Source organism: Chionomys nivalis, chromosome 15 (genome assembly GCF_950005125.1).
Source record: "Chionomys nivalis chromosome 15, mChiNiv1.1, whole genome shotgun sequence".
Lineage (NCBI taxonomy): Eukaryota > Metazoa > Chordata > Mammalia > Rodentia > Cricetidae > Chionomys > Chionomys nivalis.
In genome coordinates, this window is record NC_080100.1 from 52171429 (window position 1) to 52198208 (window position 26780).

Consider the following 26780-nt stretch of genomic DNA (forward strand, 5'->3'; position numbering starts at 1 on the left):
TATTAGGGTATAACTACATTTTACTTAGCTAGTTTAAGACTATGGTCTCAAATTACACCCTAAAAAGTCACTTCAGTTTGTCAATGCATTTTTGTTCAACCCCAAAAGGATAAACAATAAAGTTAAAAATAATTTTAAAGAAAACAGTAATTTAGAAAAGATTTAATAACATATCCTCACAGCAATTAGCCAACATTTACCCTTGTGGTCTTCCTGTTTTACATATCTGAAGTTTTTTGAAAGCACTTATGGAAGTGGACCAAAGAGTCTTCATTCCTCAAAACATATTTGATTAGACTATTATTGCATAGTTTATGTCAAGAACATAAAACAGTACTATAGCACTTAACTAAAGAGTACTTAAGAGCCCATTTAGCAGTATACTTTCTAAAAACCAAAGAAAGTAGTAAATAATTCAAGGTACGGCATTATGCCACTGAATTAGGTAAAATAAAAACTGTCTTAGCTTAGTCATATTCCCTTAAAAGTTCAAGAAACTATTGTAGATGAAATTATGTATCTAAAATTTGCTTTTAAAATAACACAATAAAGGAAGGCTTGAGAGTTGGCTCAGTGCTTAAGAGCACTTGCTGCTCTTGTAGAAGAAAGACCAAGGTTGAGATACCAGCACCTGCATGGTGGCTCACAACCATCTAGAACTCCAATTCTAGGGCATCTTACAACCTCTTCTGGCTTCCATGGGTACCAGGCATGGACATGCCTGCATTTAAAACACTCATACACATAAAAAAATTTAAAAATTATTATGTATGTATTATGATATGTGTGTGTGTGTGTGTGTGTATATACATACATACATACATACACATATATACTAGGGCAGAGTCAGAAGAACTGAGCCATCGAATCAAAGTAATTCTTAATGAGCAATTGGACCTAGGACACATAAACTAAATTTTAGGATTTAGTTTTCTCTAAGTCAAAGGCATGTGCTTTCAAACTGTGATGCTTTACACTGTAATTCAGCATGCACATATATATGCATAACACTGACACTACAATGAATTTAACTGATGTTTTCTGCTTGCCTTCTTTTTCAGAAGCCATGGAAAACCTACTAAGTTGATCTGAAACTACCATAGTTTAGGAAATCTTGAATAATACCAACTTCTATCTTTTTGAAAAGTAGGAATTCTTGCAGTACCTGTAAATAATCCATCTCCCATGAAAATCTTTATTTCAGTCAAGGAAGTAGATGAATGCTGAATCATATACCATTGAATTCAAAGGAATACTTTTTTATAAAATCCTATACTGAGAATCCTTAACATATTAAGAAAAACTGTCTGATTATAAAATGCCTTCAGCATAGACTAAGATTAAATTAATCTCCCAGGTTTCCTATTTAGAACACTGTCAAATCCTCCATGACAAACCATGGAAGTCACAGAAGCAGTATCTTTAAGGTAAAAGTAAAAACAGAAAAAAAAAAATCATTAGCGAGGACCAATTCTAGGGAAGCAATAGCAATATTAAGGATTAGCAAAACAGTGGACATTCTGAAAATTTTAAGTGTATAAACTAGAGGTAGCTTCTATAGATGTTAAATTTAAAAGTTGTTATTTCTAAATGCCACAATATTCAGGACAGATGACTCAATTTCGGAGTTAAGTATATAATTACGATCGCTACAGTTCAGTCTTTTAAATGCAAATGTTAAATATAACTTAATAGGAAAATTTCCTTTCCTTAATATAGTTAAAATATTTTAAATTCTATCCTACAATACCATTTTATAATTAAATAATGTAATTTTTGTAATGCTATCAAAGAACTGCAGTCTTTTTTAAAGACTGCTCACTAAATCAACATGAATGTCTAGAAGTCAGATTGAGGGAATGAAGGTTTTCCTGAGTTCAGCTCTCTGTATACTCCAGTAACTCAAATCAGGAACAACTTACTTCAAAAAGTCTTACTATCTTATATAGAATTAGTATTAGAGCAACCTTACATTCAACATTTCCCATTTTTTCTAAAACATCATTCCTGACTTCCTCCTCAGCCTAATGAGATTCCTTACTACTTGCCTAGTATATTTAGTCCTATGCCCTATTACTTAATTCAGCTCAATCAAAATTAGAATTCACTTAAGACAGCTTGAAATATCTCACTTTGCAACTTTTAATCTGTCAAAGAATTTAATTTTTTAAAGCTTGGTGCCTCCAAAACAATGTGCAGTAAAAAAACAAAACAAAACTATTTTCTTAATTTTACATAAGCTATTTAGTAAAAAGCATTCAAATAAGGGTAAAAATTAATGTTAAGGCAGATTACAGATAGGCTTTGATAAAAAATAATTTCAATAGTGCCTTTTCACATTCTTCATTACAGTCTAATAATACCACGTGGTCAATAATTAATGTAACTATTTTATAATACATTTAGAACATATTGTATCTTTTAGAATACAGAATTCTTTTAAAAATTCAAAAGCAATTCAAGCTTTTTCTCTTGTTGGCAGACAAAGCAACCTGCTATTATTATTCACAGGCTTATGCCTGGATTCTACTGTCTTCTGTGAAATCAAGCTATGAGACCTCTAGGACAATGGAAAAGCTTGACTTCAGAGTAGGAATCCTATTGCTTCTAATTACAATGTGTAAGTCTTAGGTTACATACATGAAAATGGCAAACTGGTTAACAAAAGGGGTCCTTAAAAAACAGAAGGGATTTATGTTTTGTTCTACTGAAAAAGTTTCTCCTAATAAGTAACTCAATACCTCCTTTTCCACATAGATAATGGCAAAAATATTCATTCAGTCAATTTAAGCAACCAAAAACAATAAATTAATTAAAGAAGTCTGACCTGAGATTTTCACTCAAAGGTTGTTTCTGAAACCAAATAAGCTTCCACATTTGTACATCTTATTTAATCATGATTGCTGAATTGAATGTGTACCTATGTGAAAATGGCAATGCATTCTGAGCTGGCTCAGCCCTTGGCTCTGAGTTCTGTGTCACATCAGGTGTTCTTTCATCATCTGTCCCATTGATGCTTTCTGGTGTTAAAGGAGACTGAAGATCTCCTCCTGCTGACTCCTTTAAAAAAAGAAGAAGAAAGAGAGAAAAGAGAGTAAGAGATTTTTTTAAAAAGTGTTTTACTTTTGTTCAGTCACACAATGTCATCTAAATTAATTCCTTGTGATAAATCAAATAGCAACTGAAATTTGAATTAGATTAAAAATATTTTTTCAAGAAAGCAACTCATAAGAAAATTAATAAAATATAATAATTTAAAATTATCAAGATAATAATTTAGGAATGTAATTATAAAAACCTAAAGATATTTGTGTTAATAAAAGAAACCAAATAGAATAAATGGTATTCACAAAATTACTTCAGAATGAAAAATAGCAGCTGGGCAGGATAGTGTTTGCCTACAATCCCAGCACTCAAGAAGACAAGGCAGGAGAAGAGTGTGCTTCAAGGCCAACCTGAGCAGCACAATGAGACACTGTCTCAGAAAAACAGAAGACTATTACCACCTACAGAGGGGAAAGCAGGGTGGGGGCTCTACCAGCTCCATCCTTCCTCACCAGACTCTGTACTAATTCTAATAAGGCCCGAAGAGTTCCTTAGTTTCATCCTTTTCAGCTGAACTAAAACAGGCCCTTTATTATTATTATCCACTAAAGACTCACCCACCTCATTCTTTCATACTTTTGCAAAACTGTAAATACCTACTTTTCTGTGCAGAAGTTTGAAGGGAAAATCTGGGGAGAAACTTCATGATTCTGATACATAAAGAAGATGGAGTTGGGGCAAGTATCCTGTCATCTTCCGGTGTGAATTAGTCCCTATAGTCTGTCACCATTCAGAGCCACCATCGCTGAAATCCCAGCTTCTGACAACTTAACATTCTTAGACAGGCACAGTGTGGGCCCAGCATGTAGCAAGGCCATGGGTTTCCTCTGCTCCTATCTGACTTTAAAGATACTGCTTCTGTGACTGCTGAAAGTCAAAGACTTTTCATGGAAGTTTTTCAGAGTTCTAAATATAAAGTCAAGCATATTAACAGACTTTTAATTATGTTAAAGGCATTTTACAATTTAATGTCAATACTAAGGATTAGAAAAATAGTAAACATTTAGAACCTCCCTACACACAAAAAAAAAAAATTGGAAAAAAGAGGAATAGAAAGGAAAGGAAAGCCGGGTGGTGGTGGCGCACGCCTTTAATCCCAGCACTTGGGAGGCAGAGGCAGGCGGATCTCTGTGAGTTCGAGACCAGCCTGGTCTACAGAGCTAGTTCCAGGACAGGCTCCAAAGCCACAGAGAAACCCTGTCTCAAAAAACCAAAAAAAAAAAAAAAAAAAAAAAAAAAAGAAAGGAAAGGAAAAGAAAAGAAAATCTGAGTCTGATCCAACCCATACTATTATATTTTTATGTGCTAGTGTGTGTTTGTGTGAGTGTATGCATGCAGCCACAGAAGACAGAAGAGAGTGTTAGATCCTCCAGAGCTGAAGTGACTTGGGGTTGTAAGCTCCCTGACATAGGTGCTGGGAACTGAACTCTGGTCCTCTGTAAGAACAACCCCTAAGTAATACTGTAAAATGCACTAACTGATTGAGGTTCATGACTAACAGGTCACTCTTCACTATTCTTACATATTTTGTACCCAGTAACTGCATTAGACAGTAACTGTCTAATGGGAGCCAGCTGTATTTGCCTTCAAGATTGTTTATGCCAACTATACTTACAATATTAATAACAGGATTAAATATTATACAAATTAATGAAATCTGAATGCAAAGCTAGAAGTTATTTTAATTAAAACCAAATGCAATGCTTTAAAATGTCTGAAAAATAAATGGCTATAAAGTAAAATAAAACTCACAAATGAATTAATCATATATAATACAATATATTTATCATACCATATATCAGAGAAATGATATAAAAATAGAATATTCAGGTATGTTTGCAAGTGCCAAGGTTTAGCTCTACTTAACAACTTTAAATTCATCTCTCTCTGCTTCCTGTCTTCAGATGCAATGTGACCAGCAGCTTCATCTTCTCTGCCATAATGAATATATATCCCTTCAAACTACAAGTCAAAATAAACCTATTCTCAAAAACAACAAAACAAAGCAAAAAAACAACCTCAAAATTCAAGAAAATGGCCGGGCGGTGGTGGCGCACGCCTTTAATCCCAGCACTTGAGAGGCAGAGGCAGGTGGATCTCTGCGAGTTCAAGACCAGCCTGGTCTACAAGAGCTAGTTCCAGGACAGGCTCCAAAACCACAGAGAAACCCTGTCTCGAAAAAAGAAAAAAAAAAGAAAAAAAATTCAAAAAATGTGTAAAGGGCAAAAAGGTCGTTTGTTGTGCACAGAGAAGCACTGGAGAAGGCAGGAAAATTAAACACACTGCTAATCTCTCCAAAGGGAGAAGATATTTGGCCGTTCTCCTAGAATGTTGGGGGGAAAATGTAGCTTACAACTTGGTAATCCTTTACTACCTGTTGAACTAGACTCTGTCCATATCATTCAAAATATTGTGTTTGTTAATCCCAGACCTTTTCCCACTAAAACCTTGAGCACTGCTTCTAGACCATAAAACTCATCCTTGGGAGAGGTCATTTGTATTTTACAGCAGCCTAACTGACTTCTATGTTATCTTAGGGCCAGGCCAAACCCTGACTCCCACAGGCATTATGTTTACGTTAGTTGTCCTCCCTAGACCTTCTTTTGAGTACTGTTTCTAAGTCAACAGAATCCATTTTAGGGATGAAGTCATACACACTTTGTAACATTTCTCAAGGTTTGCTGTACTCAAGGGGATGAGTTAATTGTTATCTGAAAACTTTTTGCAAAATTGTGCCGTGCTTAAATATGGCAAAAAATATATGAGCTGACGTCAGACTCTCAGAGTCTTGGCCCAGCACCAGCCACCTAAATCGGTGAGTCGAGTTTCACTCTTTCCTCACCATTTCCCTGCTGGTTTCACATCCTGCAGAGACCTCCCATAACAACTAACTCTTGGTATAGTAAATCTGTTAGAATCAAATCACAGAAGATAAAGGTAGGATTCAAGTCAACAACCTATTTTAAGGTTTGAGATTAAAATATTGAAGAATAAAATTATTGAATGTTAATATAACAATTTTAAAAATGTTTTAAAACATTTCCCTCACATTTTCCACCACTAAGAAGATTGAATCTAGGGTCTTCCGCACATTAAGCAAGTACTGTATCAATGAGCTCAACCCTGTTTTTCACTTACTGTTATGTTAAGACAGAATCTTATCAGTGTGTAGCCCCGGCATTCTTTACTATCCTCCTGCCTCAACCTCCAGAATATTTGGGATTACAGATCTGTTCTTCAAGCCTTAGTTCTTTCTTGATTAATTCATCAACTATTGGTTTTGATCCCAACAGACGAAGAGTCTGTACCCCAGTCTCCAGCTCTCCTGATCTGTTCCACTCCCTTTCTACTGTTCTAGACTTCACCTAACTCCCTGCAGCCCATACAGACTTAACAACTACAGTGCTCATGCTAGCTTTAACTCTCTCCCTACTAAGCCAGGAGTATATACAGCCTTAGCTCAAGAGGATAAGACTATGAAATGGCTAACTTCTGTCTAAAGGCCAGACTCCTTTCATTTCAGGAATTGAAGGTGGATGGAATGACTTGTTTATTTATAGCATCCCTTAACTACAACCAATTTCACCAGTAGCTCTTGAAAAGGGATCAGAAATACAAATTTCTGGGCTCCATCTTATACCTATTAAGTATGAAAACTATACTGTGCTGTAATAAGTCTTCAAGAGAATTCTGACGCATGTTGTGTTGGTTGTTTTTTGTCAACTCAACACAAACTAGTCATCTGAGAAGAGATCTCAATTAACAAATCACCTCTGTTAGATCGGCCTGTAGGCAAGCCTGTGAGGCATTTTCTTGACTAATAAATGATGTGGGAGGACCCAACCCTCTGTGGGCAGTGCCACCTCTAAGCAGGTGGTCCTGGGTTATGTAAGAAGCACGTCTGAGCAAACCAAAAAGCAGAGTTCTTCCATGGCTTCTGCTTCAGTTCCTAACTCCAGGTTCCAACTTTGGCTTCCCTCAAGGGTCTGTGACATAGGATATAAAAACTAAATAAACCTTTACCTCCCCAAGTTGTTTTTAGTCATGGTTTTATCAAAGCAATAGAAATCCTAAAACACACAGCATCTATGTTTTCCTAACAACTATTATGTGCCAGGTACCTTTTAAAGACTTAGTTGGTCTTATTCCTAATTTTCATTCACAGCCCTCCCACACCCACCTTCTGGTCTAATTCATAAAGTTAATAAAGAATAGTGCCAAAATTCAAGCCTGGCTCTGGAGTACACATCATTCACTAACCATGAGTTGTCATTATTCTTATCATACTCAACTCTCTCAATAAAGTCATAGTGATATAAAACTCAGGCTAAAATGTACAAACACTCTTAGGTTAAGCAACTTCTCCAGTCACAAAAACAACAACAACAACAACAACAACAAAAAAAAACTCTTAAGTTCATCTGACTTGAAAATGTGTATGCTTTCTTTTGTGTTTTACTGTTTGTGTTTGTTGTGTATTTGTTGGGATAAACGGGGAATGAAAGTTCGGAGGGAGAGAGAGGGACAGAGAAGCAGGGGGAGGGAAAAGGAAGAGAAGGGGCACTTGAGTGTTACAGCATGAGGCATTAGAGTCAGGAGTTGGGTCTCTCCTTCTACCTTGTAGCTCTAGGGATCACACAAACTAGGTTATCAGGCTTGCGCAGCAAGAGACTGTACATGCTTGAGCTTCCCATCTCATTTCGTCTTTCTTTGAAGTGCTGGGCATCCATTCTAGAGTCTGGTAAGCAAGGGGACTCTCTCTATATATATATATATCACTGAGCTATATCCCATCCCACACACTCTATTCTTAACTAATGGTGTACCTCCTCAAATAAAAATAAGAGTTTTGACCATCTACTATCACCAGTTATTGCATTAAAATTATTCCATTCAAACAAAACAGAAGCATCAGATTGTCATAAATGCAAGGAAGAGGAGGAGGAAAAAAAATTTCTACTTTTTCTCTGGCTCCTACACAGTAAGTTAACAGACTTCTAATATTTGATAAATTAAGGCCTATATCTCAAATGCTGAACAAATTAACATATTATTCATTTTTTTTCTTTACTTTTTTTTTTTTTTTTTTTTTGAGACAGGGTTTCTCTGTGTAGCTTTGAAGCCTGTCCTGGAACTCAATTCTGTAGACCAGGCTGGCCTAGAACTCACAGAGATTCACCTGCCTCCAAAGTGCTGGAAATAAAGGCATGCGCTACCACTGTCCGGCTCATTCTTTTTATATCATGACTTTTTTTCAAATATGATCATCTTTTCTACATATGTTTGGCCAAAGCAAAAGCTTCAAGACATTTCTTCCACCAAAGACAAGAAATTAGCTTACTAACCTGTAATAGTTTACAATCAATTATAACACGGTAAGTTATAACTGGAGAAACAGTAACTAAATACAATGACAATGTATCAACCACTACAGCTTTACTAATATTTTTCTGTATTTACTAACTGAATGTGCTTTTTGTTGCAGCTTTTGGTAACAACAAAATCATTCACCTAAAAGAATCAGAACTCCCGATACATAGTGGCACATAATTTTAAATGGCTTTTATGCTTAAAGGAATCACTGGAGTAGCAAAGCATTTGAAAAAGAAATTCAACAGAGTTTCACAAAGATAACCCAATTATTCCAGGTTGCTGCAAGTATGGAAGAATGGACTTTGTTTTCAATTCGCAGTAAATGTTTAGTCTGTGAGGAAAGCACATTTTGCAGAACTCTCCTAATTAAAATAAAAATGAACTCTTGATACTTAGTGAGGCTTGCCAAATAGATGTAAGCAATTCTAACATCAGGAAGAACCAACCATATGCCTTATATTTTACAATGTTTTATATTTTGCAATTTTTTATTTTTAAAATGATTATTAGGCTGGGGAGATGCACAAGCTATGGCAGGCATGTGGTGTACAGAAGGCATGGATGTTGGTTGTAGGGGAAGCCCCAGCCAATCACCTTGCTTGTAGGGTGGGGTCCCCTGAGGATATTTTTTACTAATAAATATTGCTGGTGTGCTTCCCCCCTCCCCCACCACCACCCCTTCTGCTTTTCTGTTCTCTGCGGGAACCTCGGGTTCTGTAAGTCTTTCCTAATTAAAGCTAAATATTTTATTATAATTTCTGTTTGCCTTCATTTACGCCGCTACAGTTGGTTCTCTCCTGCCGTCTTGTGAGTTCTCGGGGGAGAACTCAGGTTGTCAAGCTTGCACATAAGCAATTCTACTCACCACAATTATCCAATATCTTGCAATATTTTGACTAGATAAATTACTCCTCTCCCCTAGAACTAGTCAATACTTTGAGAAAGTAGGAGCCTAGTGAGGAACACAACTCTGATGCCAAACTAACCATGCTAGTATCAAACAAACCAGTTTCTTTATCTGGCCTAGTACTGCAGAAACATATTCCTTTGTCTTAATCACTCCAGAGCCAGATTAGAGCCAACAGAAACTGAGAGCCAATAAAATAGCTCAAACTAACCAACCCTAAATTATTTTATCGTTTCTCCACTTTTCCATGAAGTCCCAAGACAAAGTCTGGCATAGAGTTCCATTGTTGTTTCTGGCTCTTAACTACTTCCTTTGGGCTTTCCCAAGTGGCTCTGCATGGTGTGTCACAGCTAGCTTCTAGGAATGAGTGCTCTCCTTTAGTTCCACTAAGTGAGCAAATTTGTCTTACCATTGCCTGTACAAAAGACCATGGTCAAAAACAAAGGTTGATCATCTTGGACTTTTGCTCTTGTGTTGTTAGGTATCATAGTGGTTTGAAAGAAAATGGCCCCAAAGGGAATCACATTATTAGGAGATGTAGCCTTCTTGGAGGAAGTGTGTCACTTTGGGGGTGGGCTTAAGGTCTATCTTGCTCAAGCTACCCTCAGTATGACTTTAAGTCAACTTCCAGATGCCTGCAAGATATAGCGCTCTCAGCTCCAGCACCAGGTCTGCCTGCACGCTACCATGCTGATAATGGACTGAATCTCTGAAACTGTAAGTGAGCTCCCTCAATTCAATGTCTTACTTTTAAGAGTTGCCATGGTCATGGTGTCTTCATAGTAAGAAAAACTTAAACCAATACAAAAGTTGGTATCAAGAGTGGCTTGATAGTCCTGACCATGTGTTTATTAGGGGGAATTTGGACTTTGGTACTTTGGGCTAGGAAAGCAGTGGAATGCTTTAAGCACTGCATAATGGGCCATACTAATAGGAGCAAAGAAGACAGTGGCACTAAGAGTATTTAAACTGTTGGGAGCTCACTCGAAAGGTTTCAGAGAAGAATTTTAGTATGTTGTCCAGACACCGATCTTGTAATATTTTGGTGAAAAAAAGTGGTTGCTTTTTGCCCTTGTCTTAAAAGTCTGCTTAAAGCTAAAGTGAAGAATTTTGTATTAATTTCATTAGCAGAAGAAATCTCAAAACAGCCTAGTCCAGACTCTGCCATGTGGTTTTTAGTGGTAACTCTAATGGAAGACTTATAATGAAAAGGAGCAAGTTGAGCGGGGTCAATTAGAAAATAAAAACTTTGAAGAGAAAAAGAACACCAGAAAGTGTAACAGTCTAAATTCTGTGTTCAAGGAGATAAACAGATTAAGGAATAGAATAAAGGGAGTGGTGACCCCAGGGTAAGATCCCAACCAGCTAAATTTCCAATTTGTGAAAAGGAACTAAAGGTGGCGCACGCCTTTAATCCCAGCACTCGGGAGGCAGAGGCAGGCGGATCTCTGTGAGTTCGAGACCAGCCTGGTCTACAAGAGCTAGTTCCAGGACAGGCTCCAAAACCACAGAGAAACCTTGTCTCGAAAAACCAAAAAAAAAAAAAAAACAAAAAAAAAAAAAGAAAAGCTTAAAGCCATGTGGTGAGGCAAGCCTTTAATCCCAGAACTGGGAAGGTATAGGCTGGTGGATCTCTGAGTCTGAGGTCAGCCAAGCTTAGGCAGTGAAGGGCAGAAAGCTGGTAAAGATGTAATTAAACAAGAGGGCCATGTTCCAGTATCAGCAACAACACAAGTTGAAAACTTTGGTCCTGTGGTACTGGCTTTTGAGTTAAGAATAGAAGAAAAGTTATGAAATAAAGCTGCTGAGGCCAGGCACGTGTCATAGGTGTCCCTGCATGGAGGTCTAGTAGACAGGCCATTGCATGAAGCTGTTGAAACCTGGGTTGCTTTGGAGACCCCAAGATGTTAGAGATGCCAGAGCCATGGGATACCTGCTGAGGAGAGCTACTAACAGGGAGTGAAACCAATGAAAAAGAAAAAAGTGTTGCAGTCAACAAAGCTGAAAGGAGCTAGACATGTGAAGGGTTCTGACATGAGACATGGAGATGCAGAGTTTGGAGTTTGCCCAGCTGGTTCTCGGTCTTGCTTTGCTCCAGTATTTTCTCACTATGTTTCTTTCCCTATGTTTTAGAACAGCAATGCATATCCTGTGCCATTATATGTTGGAAGTATTTGATCTGCTTTTTGATTTTTGTTTGTTTTATTTTTCAAGACAGGGTTTATATGTGTAGCTTTGGTGCCTGTCCTGGAACTCATTCTGTATGTAGACCAGGCTGGCCTCGAACTCACAGAGATCCACCTGCCTCCCGAATGCTGGGATTAAAGGCATGTACCAACATTGCCCAGCTGATTTTGATTTTATAAGGGATTACAGTTAAGAGATTACATGAATCTCTGAAGAGACTTTGAATTTTAGACTAGTAAATAAGTTTGAGACTATTATAGATTATGGGGACTTTTGAAGTTGAACTAAATGCTTTTTTTTTTTTTTTCATTATGATATGGCTATAAGCCTTTGGGGGCCAGGGATTGGAATGTGGTTGTCTGAAAGAAAATGACCCCCAAAGGGAGTGGCACTATTAGAACGTGTGGCCTTGTTGGAGGAAGTGAGTCACTATGGGGGCAGGCTTTGAGATCTCCTTTGCACAAGCTTCCCACAGTGTAGTGTTCAGTCAACTTCCTTTTGCCTGCAAGATGTAGGGCTCTCAGCTCCAGCACCATATTCCCCACCAGGATGAGAATGGCCTGAACCTTTAAAACTATAAGGGAGTCCATTCAATTAAATGTTTTACTTTTTAAGAGTTGCTGCAGTCATGGTCTTTTCACAGCAATAAAAACTCAAACTAAGATAGATAGGTACATAAAAGTTATATGGATTAAAATAATTATTAAAAATATTCTTGTAGACACTGATATATTCTTTGTAGTAGAAATTAATTGAACAGCACACTTCTATATATACTTTGGCAATCAATTTTGCCATTATTCTTCCAAATTTCACTCTGGCACAAAGGGTATGATGATCTTAAGAGCAAGCTCACACATGAAAACAGATCCATGACACATACCTGTGAAGGTGTACTGGTCAGTTCCATCTTCTCCTGTGACTTCTCCTTTGCAAGTCGAGCAGCTTCTTTAAATTCCTGAAACTTTTCTGCAAACTGAACGCAGAGACTATATGTGTTAACCAAGTAGTAGTATGCCACACAACTCATTTTTCCTTGGGTTTCTTTTAGTTTCTGAACTGACTCCTACATAAGGGCAAACCCTTTAAACAGAATAGTTTCGGCATAAATCTTTATGTCTTGTGGGCACAGAATCTGGAGAGCAAGGTGAGTACTATTCATCCTACCCTCCTAGTATCTTGTGGCTATTCTTCCCTATGCACTTTTCCATTCTCTATTTTCATTCTTTCTGTGTAATTTGCACAAGAACTCGAGATGCCCAATGTAAGCATGGGGTGGCTTTCTTTACAGGCAGGACAACTGCTTGTTCCCAGCATTCAGTCTGGTGACACTGTATTTTATAAGTCTTTCATGCCACTGTAATTCATTTAATCAACATTATCCAAGAAATTCCTCTTGGGGCTGATTGGATCTCAGTCTGTACTGCAGACAGTTCAAAGACTCTATATTCAAGCAAATCAAGAGTTTTCTCAACAAACAATAACATATATGACGGCTGTCATATTAGGGAACAAACAAGAAAATTCACATGAAATCTATATTCCTGTCAACTGTAATTTTCATAATTTGGAAGAGTTTGTGTTTGCTTATCTTTAAGACCATCTCCAAACAAAGGATGTTAATTTTTTTATCAAAATCCCTGCTGAAGAGGTATTCCCACCTTTTATTTCCTGCCACAAAGCTAATTCACTACAAGAAGCCCTAATAACCAGTGGTGACTATTCTAAATGTGTATTATAAATCTTCATGTAAAATTATGAAGATCCAATTATATTTTTATATGTTTATATTTATATAATATTTAATATATTAATATTCTTATTTTAAAGTCACTATAGTTGTCTCACTACAGAAATTAAACAAATTTCACCTGTATTTTGTATTCTCCACTTACTATTGTGTTGCAAGGAGTGAGGATTGTATGTTAGGACATGTAAATTATGATGATTTTCTCAGAAATCTACTTAAATACTTACTTTTGAAAGATGATGCTCGGAGGAGAATCCCAATCCATAAACAGTGTTTGCCCGGCTATCAGCCCACTGGCCGAACTTCTGAGATGTTTTAGTAAATGTCATGTTTGGAGTGATGGTGCTATTTATTATTGCCTGAAAAATAAAATAAGAGTAGCCAGCCAAAAATAAGCAAATAGGTTTTTAAATATAAGACCATTTCAGCTACATAAAAATAGGCTCACTTGTAGCTCACAAAGTTAAATGTATAAAGATAATTGTAGTGGTGGCGATGTGGAAATATGCAACTAGTAAAACTACAGATATATTTTTAATGATCAGAAAAACTTTAAAGTTTTGTGTGTATGTGTGAGGGGAAGGGCATGCACACAGATGCATGCACACATATGCCTGTGTAGGCCAAACAACCTCAAATGTCGTTCCTCAAAAGCTGTCCAACTTGGTTTTTGAGATAGGGTTTCCCACTAGGACTTGGGACTTGCTGATTAGGCTAAATTGGTTGACTCGAAGGCCAAGGAATTCACCTGTCTTAACCTCCCCAGAGCAAGATTACAAACATATCCCATGTAGTCCAGCTTTTTTACAACTCAGATCCTCACCCTTTGCACAAGTAAACACTTTACTGACTGAGATAGCACCCAAGCTCCAATGATGTACCTTGTAAATCAACTTTTACAAGTTGATAATGGACAAATGTAAGCAGTTTCTTTAATCTTGGTTTTAGAGCAATTACCCCTTTTGGGTAGAGTGGCCATCAAACTCAGGATCTTGCATATACAAGGCAAGTGTTCAACCACTGAGCCTTCAGTTTTGAAACTTCTTCCCTAGGAATGTTGAGGATCAATATTCACTAATTCTAGATGCTATTCTCTAGAAACAAATATGCTTTAGTTGTAACAGAATCATTCAAAAATAAATGTATAAGGGGCTGGAGAAATATCTCAGTGGTTAAGAGGGTAAAGAGAACTGGCTACTCTTCCAAAGACCTGAGTTCAATTTCTAGCACTTACACAGCAGTTTACAGCCATCTGTAACTCCAGTTCCTGACATCAAGCAACCAGCATGAATAGGATGCACTGGCATGCACGCAGGCATAACACCCACATACATAAAATAATGTATGATATTTTGATATTTTAATGCATAGTCAAGCTTTATGCAATCTAATTTACACAAAATATATTTTCATACAAAAAAGAATTTCAATCATTTAGAAGACATTTTCTCTATTCAAGGGAAAAACTCCAAAAAAAAATGTTTACAACTTTTCTTATTGAAAAAAACAGGTCGGTGGCAATATTTTGATTTCACACATAATTTCTTAGAAAACAGCATTTTTAGCATGTTAATAAAGATTAACTCTGGAGATACTAACACATTTCATGTATTATAACATTAATTCATGTTCTCTGCCAGTGCTGGAAAGGAAAGGGACATTTATAGGTCCCATTATAGGTGGGTAGTTTAGTGCTCCCTAAAATTAAGAAATATAATTGCACTAACAACAAAAACATTTATGTTGTCAGATTTGAATTGGCATCTAGCAAACTAGTAAATGTGCAATGAAAATCCAGCATTTTCTAAAAAAAATTGAAATTTGTTTACCAAGTAAAACACTACAAATGTAAATGTTTATGTGCTATTAGGAACTGATGAAGTTGTAGTGAGGATATACAGACATAGTTATTCTCCTAAAGAAAAGGAAGATGGCACAATAGAAACTGGATCCCTCCTTTCTCAAAGAAAATGTTATTTATTGTTATGAAAGCTTTATTTATCTTCGTACAAAATTTCTATATTTATATATAAAGCTTCCTCACCATTTAGTTCAAAACAGCTTCCACTAGTACACCATTTCAGGAATGTAAAACACGCTGACAATTATTTTAACTTGTGGAGCAGTCATCAAATAAAAGTCTAGGGGCTAGAGAGGTTGGTATGCAATTTGGAGCATTTGTTGCTCTTGCAGAGGACCCAAGTTTGATACCCAGCACCCACATGGTAGCTTACAACCACCTGTAACTCCAGTTACAGGGGATCTGATGCTCTTTTCTGTTCTCTTCAGACACCAGGCACATGGTGCACATACACAGATGCAGACCAAACACTCATACCTATAAATTAAAATAACCTAAAAAAAAAGCTTAAAGGACTAACTAGAAAGAAGACTATAAACAAGCAACAAAAGATGATTGATTTGTTTGATGTTCTCTGAGTACCTATTAGCTACCAAGTACAATTCTAGAAATTTGAAACACAACAAGAGAGCAATGCAGTTATGAATTTAATACTATAAGAGTTGGTTAGAGCAAAAAACAGTAACAATGGAATTTCAACGCCTGCAATAGCTGTGAAATCCCTGAAAGGATATGACAGAGAGTAAAGACAAGCAGATAAAGACCAGCAAGCATTGTCTAGATTTGGTGGTCCTTCAGTGTTCTCCATGAAATGGTTAAGGAGGAACCTAAGTGTTAACCAAGATCAAAAGAACATTTTGGAATCAGACCCCAATAACTCTAAAAGGCAGGGTGATAATACACTTAATAAGCAACAAGAAAAACTGACCAATGTGCTGGTTGGACACCAGGGTTCATTTCAACCATTTCAAATTAACTTCATTATGTCTTGTTAAAGGGGTTCATTCTAATCTCCATCCTGAACTTCTCCTTGTTTCTGTATTTCTAGTCCTTGAATCATGGAAGCAAAACTTTAAATAAACCTATGCTTGAAAATCTATTTCTTAGATTTTTTTTTTACTAGAACACAATTAAAAAAATTTTTTGGTTTTTTGAAATAAGGTTTCTCTGTGTATTCCTGGTTGTCCTGGAATACACACTGTAAACCATGCTAGCGTCAAATTTAGAGATCGGTCTGCCTCTGCCTGCCAAGTGCTGAGATTAAAAGCGTGTACACCACATACATACAGTTTCTCTTTCTTGAGTAGAATTAAGAAATTAAAAAAAAAAATCTAGTGTTTTAAAATAAACAATTCTCAAACCTCAAGTTTTTGTCCTTTTAAGGTGAACATGTAGAAAAGTGTGTCATTTCACACCAGGAATACTTTGAACCTGGCTAGGGTGAGCTAGGGTCTCTAGACCATGATCAGATAACTAAAGCAATATGATGTTGCTATAAACCTTTAATCCTGGCATTTGGGAGGCAGAGACAGGTGAACTTTTGAGTTCCAGGCCAGTCAGTGTATAGAGGCCCAAAAATGTGAGCCTATTCCCACCTTGACCAGGGGTCAGAGAATTGGCTCTATTCCTTCACGGTTATTGTGTTTCTACCTCAAACAAAGGTCTCACTTAGATTTAGGCGACCAGAGAGTACCTCTCTCAAGTTACTGTCAACAGGTGTGATTAATAGTCAGACCTTAAACTCCAGGAATAGAGAAGTAGATATGTTTCTACCTCAAACAAAAGTCTAAGGATCCAATTAAGGCTCCAGTTCCCTTAAGGAGATAACACTGGATTTCACCCAGGGATTGATTTGCCTACAAAATGTTTTGGTCTAGGGTGTCAGCATGACTTAGTTTGTCCTAGCAACAGAATGTTTAACTATGGCTGTAGCCCACACTCTTCAACTGGTTCTATTCATTTCCTTGTATCATGTTAATGCAGTTTTTTATCTTACTCCTACCTCTTAGGGTCGGGGTATTTTAAGCACTGGGAAATTAAACGCGGGAGATTTCAGTATTCACTGAAACTCCCTCCCGATACTATTCTATAGTTTCTACTATTATTTTGGCGTTTTTGTACTCTTTTTAAAAAAAATTTATCGATTTTTATTGAGCTCTACATTTTTCTCTGCTCCCCTCCCTGCCTCTCCCCTCCCCTTCATTCCTCTCCCAAGGTTCCCATGCTTCCAATTTACTCAGGAGATCTTGTCTTTTTCTACTTCCCATGTAGATTAGATCCATGTATGTCTCTCTTAGGGTTCTCACTGTTGTCTAGTCACTGGGATTGTGGTTTGTAGGGTGGTTTTCTTTGCTTTATGTTTAAAAACCACTTATGAGTGAGTACATGTGATAATTGTCTTTCTGAGTCTGGGTTACCTCACTCAAAATGATGTTTTCTAGCTCCATCCATTTTCCTGAAAAATTCAAGATGTTGTTATTTTGTTCTACTGTGTAGTATGCCATTGTATAAATGTACCACATTTTCCTTATCCATTCCTTGGTCAAGGGCATTTAGGTTGTTTCCGGGTTCTGGCTATGACAAACAAAGCTGCTATGAACAAAGCTGAGCACATGACTTGTGGCACGGATGAGCATCCTTTGTACTCTTTACTTCTATTTCTAATCCTCACACCCTTACCCTGGCAATTAGTATTTTTGTTGAGGCTGGTCCCCGACACCAGAGCTAAAGAGTGAAAGCCTGTCTCAAAAAGAAAAAAGAAAGAAAGAAAAAAGCAAAAACAAAAGAAAATGAACTGTTTCATATGTTCAGTTCAAGCACCAAGAACAAATGAACATTTTCTACTTAGGATACTCTGGGCTTTTAAGGCAATCATGAAACAGAGAGATGGAGATAAGACAGTAGAAAAAATATTGAAAGAACTGAAATGTATTTCAGTGTAATTTTCCTTCCTAGACATGGACTACTTCAGCTGACCTTTATTTCCATTTAACCCCTTTTAAACCCCATTTAATAAAAGCACAATATACTTGTAGTTTAGGTCAAGTGACATAAGAGATTACAGAAACTGAGAGTTCAAATAGGAAAAATAAATTAACAGTCTAAAGCCTGAGATAGTATTTAATATCTGTTCTACTTCACTAAACCAAACAGTTATGAGCAGTTACTCATTAACATTTCACAGAAATTTACTATCATCTCAACTTTAAGTCATTCAAGTGAAAGCGGAAAGACGACGAACTTATCTGGAGAAACACAGTTTAATCACTTATGTAAGACACAAAGTCTATATAGCCCTGAGGTCCTATAATCTAATAAGACTTCAATACAAGGTCTGCTCCTGAAATAAATCTACTATCCCTGCCTGCCTTCTTTTTTCTTTGTGAGAATGGTAGTGACTAACACTGAACCAAAGGCTTTATACATACATACCTCCAGCCCTCCCTGTAAGACAGTTAAAAAGACAAGGAGCGAGTATAATGAAAAAAAATCAGACTCCAAGTTTAGCATTAAATTAAATGATTTTTTAGTCCTCAAACCATACCAGGTCATATGCAAAATTATTATCCCAGTAATATTAACATAAACATTGTACACTGTGGTGGTGTTGCTACTCTAAAAATGTGTTTATATTATGTGCATTTGCACATGTATGCCCTGTAGGTCTGGGGACAATGTGTGGTCTCACTGCTGTCAGGAAGGTGACAAGCACCTTCACCCAGTCAACACACTGCTGCATGCTGTGCGTTTTAGAAGTATTTACTCTTCACAGCAATGCTCTGGTGGGACAGTGCATTACTACTACTAAGATCTTTTCTACACACGAGAAAACAGGTGCCCAGAACTCGAACACCTTGTCAAGGTCACAGGGTAGCAAATTCCAACGAGGTGGCTTCTATTCTGTGTTCCTAACTTCTACACTGAACTGATGGAAATTTGGAAAGACTTTTCAAGAAAACTTGAAGGAAACCTCAGAATCTGATGTTTGGAACCTGATAGTTATACAAAATTCTCCCTTATGAACAGCATACTATCCACAAAGGATGAAATGTGTTTTGCCGATATAAACTTACTTAATCCTTACGACTATTTATGCTGGTATGAAAAAAGGAAAGCATTTTCTTCAACGTCAAAACAGTAAATGACAGAGTTGAGGGTGGAACCCAATGGTCCTTGATCATAAATGTTACACCATCTACCTCTCCTAAAAGCAAAGATTTTAAGATTTCTGTCTTAACACTTCTGTTACTTTAGTTTTGAAGTCGGCAGGCTTCATGGTTCAAGTGTACAGAAGTTGTTAGGGTTAGTTAAGCATTAACTGTGTTCTCCTAAAGGATCTTGGTTGCTGCTGTTTTATTTAATTTAATGTTTGTGAGTATTTTGCCTGCTTGTATGTATGTACACCACGTGTGTGCCTGGAGAAGTCAGAATGGGTGTCAGATCCTCCAGAACTAGTTACAGATAGCTATGAGCCTCTGTATGGGTGTTGGGACCCAAACCCAGATTCTCAGCCCTATATGCCATCACAAAAAGTGATTTGAAGGAGGTATTGTTAAGCATTCAAGTGTTCTAGAGGTAGGTCATCATCAGGTCACTGAGAATGTGCTCTAGAAAAATAATTTTAAGAACTTCAATTCTCCTGAATGGGCTATCATAAAGGGATCATGCCCGGCCGGCCCCATTAAGCTCCACCGTGGCTCAAAATGTAATCAATCACTTGATCATCCATAGAGAACCATAATTACCAAATTATAGAGCACTGTTGTAGGAAGGAGCCAACCTGGAGTATGCCTGGAGCTATCAAAGGTCCTGTTTGTGCCTAGCCAATAAAGAGATGCCAAGCGGTGTTTTCCGAGTGCCTAGGAACAGGCGCTGTCAGAGGTCCTGATCGTGTTCAGCCAATGAGAGGCGAGCATGAGATATTAACTGTCAATGGATTAGAATGCCTGGGTGCTGGAGGATGTTATATAAGTTTTTCCCCATTGTTAAATAAACAAACCTGCTATAAGCCTTCTATGTGACTCCTGGCATCTGAGTTTGTTGTCATTGCGCCTTTTTACTCCCTCCCCTGAGGAAGACGTTAGGACCCAGCAACACACTATAACCAAGGAGAAAGGGCTAGTCCCCCTTGGATTAGCTTCAAAACTGTAAACTAAAGCCTTTTCTCCGCAGGTAGTCAAAAGCTGGTGTTGTAAGAATGATGTGACTAATATGGAAATTCACAGCTCACAAGTATTTTCTTACCATTCAACATCGATACAAAACAGAGATACAAGAAATGCTCATTAAACAAACTAATCTACCATAAATCTGAAAAGTATGTTTTCTCATAAAAATATAATAAGAGAGTAAGCTTATTCAAAAAACTTGACGGACAAAAAATGTTGCTACTCTAAGAATGACCACTTTTTGTTTCTTAAAGTCAGGCTTTAATAATTCAAAAAGGAGTATTTTAATAAAAATTAAAATATGAATGAAATTGAAGTTCTTTGTTGAGGAGAGCAAGAGAGTACGATTATTTGAAGTAACTGTGACCTACCTTTGAGCCATCTAAACTGATTATCCTATAGACATTTCTTGTGCTGTCATAGAAATAAGATACAGTGACTGCATGCTTGCTGGTGGGAACCCAGTTCTTCTTTGTGTTTGGGTCAATCTGGAAGACATGAGCTCGAGTGCTGAAGATAGGTTGTTCCCTGAGGGAAGAAGACAGAGAAGACAGAAAACCATAAAGGTGACTGGCTGCATTACTAGGAACTTACACATACCCACAAATAAAAGAATCTTTCTTTCCAATATGAAAAGTGCAAGTATTCCATTATAAACTTCTTTAAAACAATTACAGCCGCCGGGCAGTGGTGGCGCATGCCTTTAATCTCAGCACTTGGGAGGCAGAGGCAGGTGGATCTCTGTGAGTTCAAGGCCAGCCTGATCTACAGAGGTAGTTCCAGGACAGTCTCCAAAGCTACAGAGAAATCCTGTCTCCAAAAAATAAAATAAAATAACAAAATTTTTAAAAACGCCAATTCTTGCTACTCAGAGACTCTGTACACATGAATTCAGCTACTCACTAAAAGACATCAGTAACTCTGCGAGGTTTTGCCAACTTGACACACTAGAGTCATCTGAGAGAACCTCAACTGAGGAATTGCATCCATCAGAATGGCCTTTGGACTGTCTCTGAGGAACTGATTAATGACTGATGGGGTGCGGGGAGGGGCGCTCAGCTCCAGAGTGATCCTGGGTTGTATAAGAGAGCGAGCTGGGCAAGCCAGTAAGCAGTATTCCTCTGTGAATTCTGCTTCAGTTCCTGCCCTGGCTTTCCTCAATAATGGACTGGAAGCTGTAACCAAATAAACAATTTTCTCCCTCAAGCTTTTGGTTATTGTTTTATCACAGCAATAGAGAACCAAATTAATAGTCTTTCAATTAAGTACTTGTGACTTCCCCTAACCCCATCTTACAGAGCTGTGGAAAAATGAGTCACCTAACATGTACTTTTCCACCTGAAGATGAACAAGACAATACTGTTGTCTTGTTTCAACACTCAGACGATACAAGCAGGAGTCTTTCAGTGTCTGTTTAGTACCACGGTTTTTGCACTGCTGTGCTATTATAGATTCACCGCTTAAAATGGCCTCTCAGCATAATGCTGAAGTGTTCCTAAGTATTATATACTCATAGATACAAGTAAATGTGCCTTATGAAGAAAAATGTGTTAGATAAACTTAACTCAGGCACAAGTCATACTATAATTGGTCACATGTTCAATGTTAAGACACTGATAATAGAATCACACATTAACTGGGTATAGTGTGGTATACCTACAATCTAGCATTTGGGAAGCATGGATTTTCTTGTAAATTCAAGGCCAAACTGAGCTGCAAACATTATGAGACCATGTCTATAAATAAATAAACACATGAAAGAAATGCACATGAAACAATGGTATGTCCTAATTGCTTTATAAACATGTGACCAGAGGCTTTAGGAACATGATATTATATTCCCTAGGAGCAAAGCTTCAGTGCTTCTTAATTAACTATTCCTAGAACTTTGGTCCTAGGTGACAAGTAGGATATACTATAGAACAGACTATAAAAATAAAAGACCCTGACTCAGACATTTTATGAACTTACAACTACATCAATCTGTAGTAACTGAAAGATTCCATCCAATATACCATCCTTCCATGAGCTATATCGAAAAGTATATGGAGGAGGTACTCAAAACCATAAACAATATTTTCTTGAATCAAGTAGGATCTGAAAAATGTACCAGAAGGTTTTACAAATAGAAAGAACAAAACTAATCAATACTCAAAACAATATTACACGTTGGAAAAGAAGGCACAAGGCAATCTGCACATAACAGGAGCACTATAGTCCAAAGTTTCCAAGTTTTGAATAAACTTGCTTTGGAAACATCATTCACCAGGTTGTCTTTGCTCTCCACCCCAGTTAGTTTAAACAACAGTATTTATTTATTTACTTAAAGAGAAAGTCTTGCTATGTAGCCCAGGCTATTCTTGAAGTCAATATCCTCCTGCCCCTGCCTCCTGAGTGTTGAGATTGCAGGAGGTAAGCCACTAAGCTTGGTCAGAATGTTAACCTTTTAACTGGGGATATTTAATGTTTAAATAAATCAAATTTATTTTAAATAATTTAAAACATCTTTACAAGAGTAAGTTTTGAAAAAACAGTACAGGAAAAAGAAAACCAACACGAAGAAGTGACCAGAGAAGGGACAGTAAACCTGCTCTGTGGTGAATGGCTCTTCAGATTAAGCCTCATGGATGGGACAGCATGTCTCCCATGACTTCAACATGTCTTAAATACTCTCCACACATTAACTTCCTCAATTTATATCAATTCCTTCAGTAACATCCGCTAACTAGTTATTTCATAAACAAATGACGTATGAATATCAACTAAGTATACAGCTTTGTTCAATGAACAAATAGCTTCTTGATTAAAGTTGAATTTAAGATTTCTGTGGTCAAAAGTCAACTGTTCCAAAGTCTGGATGATAAAGATTAGGGGCATAATATCAGTAATGAGACCACTACAACATCTGATACAACATATGAACACAAGATTAAAAAAATATCTACTACATGCCAAGAACTGGGCTGGAGGCTGGAGATATAGCTGTGGCATAGATTCTTTAAAAATAAAACATTCAAGCCAAGTGGTGGTGGCGCAAGCCTTTAACCCCAGTACTCAGGAGGCAGAGGCAAGCAGATCTCTGTGAGTTCAAGGCCACCCTGGACTACAAGAGCTGGTTCCAGGACAGCCAGGGCTACACAGAGAAATCCTGTCTCAGAACTCATCCCTGCCCCCGGGAAGAAAAAAAAAGAATTTTAGTGAGTATACAAAATACAAGAATGAAGAAATAGAAAAGCCAGTTCTTGGGGATCTCCATTGGAAGCAAGTGAAATCAGGCAGGAAATAATTGTGCAGTTTAGGAAGATAAAGTTGATAGTAGTATGCTTGCCTATCAGGCAGGAAATGCATAAAACTTTAGGTTTAGTTCTTAGAGCTGGGGTGAGGGAGGGGAAGAATGCTGCTGCCATGTAATGGGCAACAGGCAGGATGCTATTGAACACCGACAATGTATGAGACAGCAAAGACTTATGATGTGATTTGAATTCTGATGAAGGAGAAACCCGAGTTTCCTGGATTTTTAAATTTTGGGCGACTGAAAAGATACAAGTGTTGTTAGCCAGGACAGTAAATAGAACATGGGATTTGAGACTGGAGGATTAGAAAGAGAACTCAATCTTGACCAAATTCAGATGACTAAGAATTGGCACGCAGGATCTGTCAGATTAGAAAATCAACATCTGTTTAGACCTCAGAAGAGAAAACTATGAGGAACCCAAAGTTTAGGGAAATCATCAGTTTTATAATCATGCAATTTAAAATGTTTGAACATTATCCATGTTAATAAGTTTCTTTACAGAAAAACTATGGAAGAAGCAGCAGAGAGGGTACAAACAAAATATTATGTCTCTTCTTTAGGAAGACTTAAAATGCATCTCAAACTGACAAGTATCCAATTGATAAACACAATACTTTTTCTTAGTAAAAGTTCATCATTTTACTTGCTCCACAATAATTCACAAAAATACTTACTGAATTAAATAGTGTTTTTCTAACTATTTTATGAGACTGAGAAGCAGGAGCTCCATCTTAAAATACGTTTTGCAAATACTGTGTCATATCCAGTTCTAAAGTATCTACTATGAACATTTGAAGAATAAAGATCCTAACAAGTTCTGTAATAAAGAAATGCATATAACTTTAAATAATACAGTAATAGATAATTATTTTAGCTCTGATCTTGTCTTCATGCTAGGAATTGTATTTATATATACATCATAAAAAACAAACCACAAATTTTGAGTTATATATTACCTCATTGAAAATTGGCCTTGGTATTTGACATTGCTATTAATGTTATACTTATAACAATGATCACTAGAAAATATGTATATATACAGAAAATACAAAATTCAGGGTTTACTTAATAATGACTACAGTATTATTTCTTAATTGTTAAGAAAACTCAAAGCAACCAGCATCAACCTCAAATTATATAGCAAACAGACTCACTATGAAATGTTTTAAACTAGCTTAGAAAAGCAAAACTATATATACACACACACAGATTCACACACATACATACACAAAATGTCAATCCTAGAGATAAGCCTAGGGTTCTTGATAATTTTCTATACTCTGTAATCAGACAGCAAGGGGTTGAAAGCACTGTGTATGTTATACTTATATTAATAAGAACAGCTCACTGTTTTTCTGTTGGTTCACTAAATTACTTTAGGAAACTAGTATAATTTTAAAATTCTATACAATATTTTTACAGAGCTAAAATTCTGTTACACTTCTTTTTTAATGTAATTTTATGATTTATTTTTATTTCTTATGCATTGGTGCTTGCCTGTATGTCTGTATGAGGGCATAAGATCCTCTGGAACTAGAGTTACAGACAGTTGTGAGCTGCCATGTGGGTGCGGGGAACGGAACCTGGGTCCTCTGGAAGAGCAGTCAGTGCTCTTAGCCACTAGTTACACTTCTATATTCAGTGATAGATTCTCAAACTTTAAATACAAACATGGGAACCTGGAAGTAGAAGACAACTGAGGGGAGAAAGTTTTTAAAAAATCGGAATTCTGCTAGAAAAACGAGTCTTACTCAAATTCACTAGAGTTGACAATTACATCTAGATCTCAAACATCTGTGCAATAAGAAACGAGTACATAAAAGAATGAACGAAACAGCACTCTCCAGGTGCTACTGTAATTTAGATTTAGAAAAAGTCCACATTTTTCATTTGACTAGCCTTATTTTAGAATGAACCAATGTAATGCTCTTTAAGATGACTACTGAAATCTATACTTTTGCAAATATTGTACTTACTCAATAAAGCTTTGCTCCAAGGAAGTACAAAAGTGTAGGCTCAATAATTACAACTAAACTGAAGAGAAATAGTGTTTCGTAGTCCACCTTTAGTGCCTACATTACAAACATCCTTTTCAGATATTTAAGTACTAATGGACACTCAAAGATATAATGACTTTTAACTTCAAATAACTCCCTTTCTACTATGTTTTTCAAAAGAAAGTGGCCTGGTTACTGGAAATACCGTTGCTAATACTTTCCCCTGAGAATCTGACCCTGAAGACACTACTGGCTGACTATCCACTATCTATCCGTCTAGACCCTCCCTAACAGACCTGACATTACCTACCTCTACAATTCCATTCTTGCCATAAATTGCTCTATAAATGGATCTCTGAAGCAATGACTCTGGTCAATAAAATTGCTCAGTAATTTGCTAGAGATTTCTATGAGTATGCACCAAGAAATAACATATAAGAAAGAATCTTGTTTTAAACACTGCACATAACAACTATACCTGAAGAAGCCATCCTAACACTCTAATGGAGATACAACTGAACATAGGGGCAACATTCTTAGTTAATATTACATGGGAAATCAAAGAATCTAGTTCCTTGATTGTGAACTAAAGAAATGAGTCAGCCTAGCTGCAGGCTTCTGCTGTGATCAAATAGGTTTCCTAAGTGAAATAGCTGCTACTTAAAATACCACACAAATAGGAATGGAAGAGGTTAATGTACAAATGAGCTACCGGAACTTGTTTTCACCTGTCTGCCCCAATATGATTACTGGTCCTGCACAACTCCAGCCTAGCTAGCTACAGACTAACAGTTGTTCATTATCTTCTTAAGCACTCCACAGTGCACACGATTTGCCCTGTTTAAAATTGTAGTAGAACTCGATAGCTCAAGTTATAACTGTACTGAGATTAGTGGAGAGGAAGGAGGAAGGAGTAGAAAGGAGAATGTGGAGTGCTGCCACAGTCTACTCCCAGTTCATTTTCTATCACAGTGATTTAATATTCAAAACTATTAACCAGAACACAGTCAAATAAGAGCTGTGCAAAAGCAGCTGTCCCTTGCAATGGGGCTGGATGAGGAGGGTGTGGCACAGAGCACTGACGATTTTTATTTATAATCCTTTAACTACTACTGAATTTTTTTTTTAACCTTGCAG

General features: G+C 37.0%; 1 protein-coding gene across 2 annotated transcripts in view; it reads right to left on the minus strand.

The window, feature by feature from the left end:
- The window catches only part of Homer1 (homer scaffold protein 1), a 107149-nt gene that overhangs the window by 50732 nt on the left and 29637 nt on the right, over nucleotides 1-26780 (minus strand). For both annotated transcript variants that reach the window (XM_057789888.1, XM_057789887.1), the window contains exons 2-5: nucleotides 20723-20879; nucleotides 13550-13681; nucleotides 12456-12548; nucleotides 2921-3060 (exon numbers count right to left, since the gene is read on the minus strand). In XM_057789888.1, the coding sequence (XP_057645871.1) occupies nucleotides 2921-3060; nucleotides 12456-12548; nucleotides 13550-13681; nucleotides 20723-20879 (522 nt within the window). The remainder of the gene's footprint in view (nucleotides 1-2920; nucleotides 3061-12455; nucleotides 12549-13549; nucleotides 13682-20722; nucleotides 20880-26780) is intronic.